The sequence below is a fragment of the Sarcophilus harrisii genome, chromosome 2, assembly GCF_902635505.1.
Source record: "Sarcophilus harrisii chromosome 2, mSarHar1.11, whole genome shotgun sequence".
Classification (NCBI taxonomy): Eukaryota; Metazoa; Chordata; class Mammalia; order Dasyuromorphia; family Dasyuridae; genus Sarcophilus; species Sarcophilus harrisii.
In genome coordinates, this window is record NC_045427.1 from 139,315,461 (window position 1) to 139,323,725 (window position 8,265).

Genomic DNA, 8,265 nt, shown 5'->3' on the forward strand with positions numbered 1-8,265 from the left:
AATATTCATTTGTACTCGTGACACAATTTGGTTAAGTGTTCCTCAAATTAACAGGCACATATTTTATTTCCAATTTTTTTCTATCACCAGAAAAAAAATGCTGCTATAGGTATTTTAGTATATATGAGGACTTTCTTCTTCTCATTGCCCTTTTTAGAATATAAGCCTCAAGGAGGACTATCTTGGTCAAAGGAATGAGCACTTTTTGAATTGAGGAAGATATTACTGATAATCTGAAGAATCAGAAGCCTGAGGAGGCAAATAACATTATTAAGGGTGTCCCGACTCATAGTAGACACTATATAAATATTTATTTATTGTCTTTTCTTTCCTCCTCTCATTGGCAGCTTTCTGCTTTGCTCTAAATAGCCATTCTCAGGATTAAAGGTTATTATTCTGAGGGAAAAGGAAAGAAAAGGAAAAAGCAAGTATTAAACACTTCCTATATGCCGGACACCGAACTAAATGCTTTACAAATATCTTTATGCAAATATTTGTAATGTATATTTTTATAAAATAGAAGTATTAGCTACTATAAAGTCATGTGACTGATTTTTAAAAAATCTAGGATGTAGACATACAAATGAACAGTATAGCTACCTGAGGGGCTATGTACTTGTTTCAAAGATGCTGGCATTATTTAGACTATTTTTGGAACTAGGTTTTGGAAATTGCCTTTGGAGCCAAATGCAGTTCCTTTGAATGGCCTTAATTTTAGTAAACATTTGTTTTTTGAAAATGATTTTGCTTTTTGAAAACTACCTAAAGTCACTGGAGCCAAATTTGATGATTAAAATGAGTGATGTTCTTTAGAAACTGTTGATGAGATTGAGACTAATTTTCTTATCTGTCAGTCAGTAGGGCTTTATTAAGCACCAGCTGTGTACCAGGCACTAAGGATGCAAATAAAATAAAGGAAACAATCCCTGATTCCCAAGGAACTCATATTCTTATGTGGGCTGTAAACTGCTTCTGAAGACACTTTGCAAAGAGGAGCTGTGAGCAGGATGGTTTGAGCAGGGACCTGGATCGAGCCACTGCTAGGTCATTGTGGTCTGGTGGATAAATGCTAGATAAGATCTGAATTCAAATATGATCTCCTACTCTTACTAGCTATGGGAAATCACTTAACTTGTGTCTGTCTCAGTTTCATCAACTAAAAATGGGGATAATCCTGGCACCTACTTCACAGAGTTTGTTAGGGATAAAATGAGATAATTGTAAAGGGTTTAGCACAGTGCCCGGTACATCATAAGTTCTTAATAACTCCTTCCCTCCCTCTCAGGGTGTCTGTCCAGTTAAAAGTCCATTGGCCTTGCAGCCAGCAGATGTAAATGTGTATAACAGACTTCAGATTAGTTCTTTTGTTCCTCAAGCTTGAAGTTCTTTTCCTCTAAATGGAGGTCATCCTTTTATAATCTCCACCTCCTAGGGCTGCTGGGTGAAAGGTACTTAGTTATCCCTGAAGAGATATAGATGCAGGAGATGGCAGTAGTGATGGTGGGATTGGTGGACCTTGGTGGTATGTTCAGATGCATAAATTCTATCATTTTTTGGAGTGGCTTGGGAGAGAGTTTGGATGAATTCCTACCTTTACTCCCCCATCTTGGCTCCTTCCTAGAACATTTTCAGTTCTATTATTTTTTAATAACATTGTGTCAGGTCTTGTATCTCTACATTGTTTATAATATGAAAATTAGTTGGAAATAACTGTTTTTTAAAACTTCTTAAGATCTAGTCTTTATTAGATTTATTTTTTTTTACATATATTTAGCTTGATTATAATAATATCTATTTTACTTTTTTTTCTTCTCTCAGGCACTACCATCAATCCAGATCCCAGTCTCTCCACACATATATACCAGCATTAGCTGGGCTGCTGCCACTTCTACTATCCCATCCCTCTCTCCGGTAAGTCTCATTGTGGTTCTAAGGCAGTTTTCAGATATCTGGAAGATGGGAGAAAGGGAGGTGATATCTCAGAAACAGATGAAACCTGCTTCTTTCTTCTGAAATATGAAGTCCTTAGAAGATCACCCTGTCTCTCTGCCAAGTCCAACCCCAGTGAAACCAGAGAAAAAGTTTATCGTTGAGAAAATCTTTGGATGATATAAGAGATCAGAGAACCCCTTTGGCCCCAGATGATATTAGTGGAACTAAACTGGGCCTGCGGGTGTCAATGGCTGAGCTAACTTGCAGATGGCAACATGGCTTAATGTACCAAGAAAGTTGGAATTGTTGGCAAATATGGGACACATGGTGCATCCCTCAGAAAAATGGTGAAAAAAGTAGAAATTTGGTGTTAGAATAAAGGAAGAAGTTAGGAAAAAAATATTGATCGACATTTATGTAGTGGGTTAAAATTTGCAATGTGCTTTTTATACATTTTCTCATTTGAGAAACACTTGAGAAAAGATACCCAAGGAAAAAAAGCAGGTATATATGGTAAAAAAAGAGTATAGAGGGGGTCACCTCTCACTATACTTCCCACCAAAGCATGTTGCCTATGAAGAGGGAGACAACAGTACTGTATAAATAGTACTGTACTGTATAAATTAGTCTATAAATTAGACATATACTAAATGTCTAAGAAGGGAGCTGGAAGAGAAATTTGGCCTATCTAGTAAGGAGATGGACCATTAAACAGCTTTTAGAAAGTGCTTCAGGATCTAGCCAAAGCAGAGGGCAGGCTTTTTTTGCCAGTCTTGAACTCTCTAGCTGTTCATTAACACTCAAAGTAGGACTTCTTAATTTAGGGACCTTGGATAGATTTCATTGGGTCTGAATTTGGATGGGGGAAAAAAATTACATCTTTATTTTCTCTATGATTCACTATGATTTCACTGATTTCCTTTGTAATCCAATTACTTTATTTTATGCATTTAAAACCATTCTGAGAATGGATCAATTGGCTTTATCAATTACCAGAGGGATCTGTGATCCACAAAAGATTAAGAGCCCTTGGTTTAAAAGCTCGCACCTCCCTTTTTGTTCCCTTCACACTCAGTTTCACAACATTCTGTTCCAGCTAGACCCTTTTCAGCTTGAATATCCCTTCCTAAGATGCTAGCTTTCCCACCCCATAAAGAGAGAATATTTAGCATTCAGGACCTGGCGGGTTGAGTGAGTATTGCTTGATGCTTGAGAGTGTTAGCCTAGGTATACATATTGCTTCCCAACCTGAAGGCATCTTCCTTTTTCTTGTGTACAGGTCCGGAGCCGGTCACTAAGCTTCAGTGAACCCCAGCAGCCACCACCTACGTTGAAATCCCACCTGATTGTCACATCGCCACCCCGATCCCAGAGCAGCACCAGGTGAGTCTCCTACTGGGACCCCTCTTAACTTTTAGAAGATTTTAGTATAAATAGAATTTAAATATGTAGTAATAAACAGTGGTAGCCATTCCCCCGGAGTACCCCACAGATGGAGAGCCTGATTAAGAACTTAATGATGGAAAATTCTTTTTTTTAATCCCCACCCTGCCTGTTCCCCAGTTGGCCAGGTTAGTAACTGCCCAGCTGACACAGGGAACTTCCTGGCCCTCTTGGTTTATCTTTTGAACCATCCCATTGCCTGACCTTTATTTATACAGCCAGTCCCTTGGTGGATTAATCAGTAATCAATGGGCATTTCTTTAAGGGTCCACTACATATGCTGTGTGAGGCACTAGGATACAAATACAAAGAATGAAATATTCCCTGTTCTCATGGTACTTATAAGCAAAAACATATAAAAAGATGTACAGCATCAATATTAAAAGCAAACAAATATATCCAAAGTAGGTTTTGAGTCAAATCATCACACATTTATTCACTAGCCCTTGGAGGATTAGGAAAGGTTCATGCAAATAATAATAATGATAATAATTAAAATGCTCTCCTGGTGCGTTTTAATCACAGATGTCTGTCTCTCTCCACTCCCCTTTCTCAGGAAAGCCCGTGGAGAAGCCAAGAAGTGCCGTAAGGTATATGGCATTGAGCATCGGGACCAGTGGTGCACGGCCTGTCGGTGGAAAAAGGCCTGTCAACGGTTCCTGGATTGAACTTGTTGAACCTGCTCAACTTCTTACTTCCCTGGTCCCAGGGCCCACCCCCCAGGCCCTGACCTGGTAGCCCAGAGGAGGAAGTGACGCAGCAATGTCTCCAGAGCCTCCAGCAGTGGCCTAAAGATTCAAGTTCAGATTTTTGAGTGTGGGATGTTTTGGTCAAGGTTTAACTGGGTTTTTTTTCTTTCATTCTTCTTTTTTTTTGGTGGGGATTTTTTATTTTGTTTTTGGAAATGCAAAGGAAATGAGAGAATTTTTCCTTCCCATTGGTCACAGCAAACAGGAGAAAGTCAGAGCTGATGATTTGTGTGCTCTGTAGTGACTCAGAGACCAAAGAATTATTTTCTTTTTTTCCTTCTGTTATTTTCCCCCCATGCCGGGACAGGTTCTTCTGATGCTCATAGAAAGAGCAGCAATCTTGGGGTTGCTGCAGAGTTGGCAAATTTTCTCAGAAATCTTCTCAGAGGAACTGCTTTTGTTGCCCAGGAGAGGCAGGATGAATTTTTTTCAAAAGTGACTCCACTGGCCACATGAGGAAAGGAGGTTTTGATGCTGATAAAAATGGAAAGTCAAGAGAAAAGGATGCTTGGATATTTGTCCAAGTGCATTCTTTGAAGTGCGTGCTTCAGGAGAAGGAAGGATTTATTCTTTTTCATCAAGCAGCATCGATGGAAGTGAAAGGACTTTTTTTATCTTTTAGTAATACATTTGTTCAAGCTATTTTAATCTGGGTTCTTTTAGACATTGAGTTTCACCCCTAGCCCATCTCATTTGGTTCTTGAAAACCTGGCCTAATGGATTTTTAAGAGTCTCCAAGCCAAGCTAGGGCAGAGGGTAATTGCAAAGGGGAATCATCACTGCTTTGAGCATTTGTTTGTTTGTTTGTTTTTTTCCATTTCAATGAGGAAATGTTGGAGGTTCTTATAGCCTTCCCTGAAACCTCTGCTGCCACCCAAAGTGAAATTCCTTTATCTTTTACACCTCTCGTTATAGAAATATGTCACATTAAAAAACAAAAACAACAAAGAACCTCCTTGGGGTTTTTTTCCTTATGTTTTAGCTTGCTAACCTCATTTTCCCTTATTGATCTGTAAGAGACCATAGTAGATTCCTTAACCTCTCCCATTCTCATTTTGGACAGTCTTTCCCCTTTAATCTCTCTCCCAACTGCTAGAGATGTGACTGGTTCTAGCAGAGAGGGTGGGGTTGGGGGAAAATTAGGTGAAAAGATGATATGATAGATGGCAACTTGGGAATGGAGAAGGGAATTGAGGGGGACCCAAATTCTACTCTTGTCTAATTTGCCTCTCTGAGAAAAGAAGTTCTGATATCCAGTGTGAGCATCCTATGAACTCCCAACTTAGTAAAATTCTACATTGTGTTATCTGTGCTTTGTCAAAACCATGTGGAAGCATGGAGACAGTCATGAAACTTAGAAAGTCCCAATTTCTAAAGCTGATGGCAGGTAGGGTGGGATGTGGAAGAAAGGTAATTCTAAGGGATGTGAGATGAAAGTTGAAGGACTTATGTGAAGGCCATGTGGGATGGACCTAGGGACCATTGGAATACAAATTCTTTAAAGGTCTTTGGGGACCAAAACCCTTAGCTGCAGTGCCTTGCTTCTAGTGGTAGATGAGCAAAAATGGTGCAAGTTTAGGCATCAGGAGTTTGGGTCACTTGGAGATTCTACTAATGACTCGGCAGAGACATGGCTTGAGGGGGCTAAGGAAGTAAGGCACAATTCTTCCTCTTAGTTTCCTACCTTCCCTCTACTTTGGCACCCTATTTGACAAAGCCCAGATGGCAGGTATTCTCTGGAGCTCATCTGAATAGGCTGCCCAGTGCCTAGTTGCCCTAAGAGAAAACCTGGATGTAATTCTAGAGGGCTGAAACTCAGGGAACCACACCAAGCCACCTCAGCTGGAACTTTGTCAGAGCATTGCCTGCCCCTAGGTTCTAGACTGAGTTCTCACATCCCTACGAACACCCAGCCACCAAGGTTCATTTATTTACTCAAGTGAACTGTTTAAGTGGAAGTTTTGCTTAAATTTTCTCCTAACAAAACAAAACTGCAAAAGTAGCCATAGAGAGCATGCTATCATGACTCATCCGAGCAAGCTGGACTGGGGTGATAAGGAGGGAGAGAGGAAATCAGAGAAAACTGCCTTATAGCAGTGAAATATATTTTTGTAACTTTGTAAAATGCTTCTAAGTTGGAATTCTAGTTCCTGGTCAAGCTAGAAATTAGGCCAGAAAAAAAAGGGCCGCTTTCTTTCTCCCATGTGTCTGTCCTGGGTCAAAACTGAATTTGAGTCCAGAATAAAACTTTACTCAACTTATTTACTTTCTCCTCAATGTATGAGAAGAAACTAGTGCTTTCCTGTTACCTTGATCATCTGTAAAATCCCCCTGAAACAAAAGGACCATTCTGAGAAGTGGGAAGAGGTGGACCAATCTTCTCTTCCAAAGCCAAAATGTTCACTAGACCTCTCCTCTGAGACATCATTAGTGAAAAAGTTGCTTCTCAGGGTCTGGATAGTATAGATTAGCCAGCAATGAAGATTTTTTTCCTTTGGTGAGTTGCCCTTCGAGTGACATTGGTACAGCAGAAAACACTGGAGGCAGGAGAAGATACTGATGGAACCTGAAGAATAAAAATCCAAATAATTTTCAATTTAGCTTCTCCTTATTCCTCCTTTATTTCTTATTCCACTTTGGTGGTGGCGTATCTCCTGTCCTTCATTCTGTTTCTGTTGTGTTGGTTCTTAACTTTTGGTCTGTCCTTAGGGTAAAAAAAATCTCCCAATGTTTTTCCTCTGTGGGGATGGTTTATGAGTTGATCAAGTAAAAAACTATTTCCTTCAACTTTCTCTCTCCACTTCTCAGCCTCTCCAGGTGATGGATTCTGATTGTTGGAAGACAGGGTAGAAGGAACACTTCTCAGTAGAAGGCCTCTCAGCACTTCTTGAGTGTATGAGGTGTGACTTAGAATAATATTGCTTTAAAAAAAAACGACCACCACCACCATAAAAACCTAAATGTTCAAATGAACTACACTTCCCAGAAGTCACCTTAAGAGGGATGCACTTATTCCAGTGCTGCCGCTCAAAACATTTTTGGAATGAAATCCGTCACCCCCTTTTTTCAGTTATCTACAGAGCCGACATTCTTTTAGAAATCAGCAGTGGTGATAAATCCTTATTTGGGGGAGAGTGTGTTGGATTAAAAACAACAAAAGGCATTTAGGACCATGCCTGGGGAAAAAAATTGGGTTATCAGGCTAGGTTATATACTATTTGCTTAAAAACAAGGTGTGGTTATAAGGTAAATGAAAGCAGAGAGAGAGAGAGAGAAATTGATTCACTGATGCTTTTTGGAGACAATTCTTTTTGTCCTCATTTTAAAAAACTTTTTAATATCTTTTTTATATTCTCTATATTTCCCAGTTTATTTCTCAGGCCTCCTACTTCTGAGAGCCATCTCTTATAATGAAGAATAAAGAAGTAAGGGGGAAGAAAAGTTCAACAAAATTTACCAATACTTTGAAAAAGTTTGATATTGTCTGAAATATCATGGTCCCATCCATTTCTGCCAGTTGGAGACAGTTCTCAAGGAGGAATTCCAAAGCTGTTTTGAGCAGTGGTAACATCACTGAAATGATTGTATAGCCGCCTAATTAAGGAGAACACTCACTTGCATGCATGAGTTCTGGTCTGTTTAAACAATCCACCTCATTCTTTTATAGTCACACCTTGTAAAAATCGTGAATACCATCCTAGGGACTGGCCATTTACTAGAGGCAAGGAAGAGAAAAGGGGGATAAATCCTGGATCTGTGAATTTGTCTTACTGGAGCTTTTCCCCTTCCCAGCTGTCTTCCAAGTATTATTTTTATTGTTAAAAAATTTTTAAATGTGAAATGTAATGTTTTTACTGCAGCAATATGAAATATATTTTATAAGGAATAAAATGGAACATTGGCTGATTTCCTTTGTGCTAATTTTTCTCCCATCATCCATAAAAACGTAGGTGGTTACTGGCATTGGTCTGACCAGCAGATGATACTTCCCCATACTTCTTTTAGCACTGCTGATAGCAGAATTTATGCAGTCTTCTTAAGAAGGAAATGATATAGGTTGAATCATCTACACTCTCTCGAATCACGTTGCTCTATCTCCTGGTAGCTAGGACCCACTAATGGACAAATCTAAGATAAAGCA

At 39.4% G+C, this 8,265-nt stretch overlaps 1 protein-coding gene across 6 annotated transcripts in view; it reads left to right on the forward strand.

Moving 5' to 3' along the window:
* Nucleotides 1-8,030, forward strand: part of ZNF395 (zinc finger protein 395) — a 70,966-nt gene extending 62,936 nt beyond the window's left edge. For all 6 annotated transcript variants that reach the window (XM_031950935.1, XM_031950936.1, XM_031950937.1 and 3 more), the window contains 3 exons: nucleotides 1,819-1,911; nucleotides 3,212-3,315; nucleotides 3,932-8,030. In XM_031950935.1, coding sequence (XP_031806795.1) covers nucleotides 1,819-1,911; nucleotides 3,212-3,315; nucleotides 3,932-4,043 — 309 coding nt within the window. In that variant the 3' untranslated portion in view covers nucleotides 4,044-8,030. The remainder of the gene's footprint in view (nucleotides 1-1,818; nucleotides 1,912-3,211; nucleotides 3,316-3,931) is intronic.
* Nucleotides 8,031-8,265: the final 235 nt, after the last annotated feature.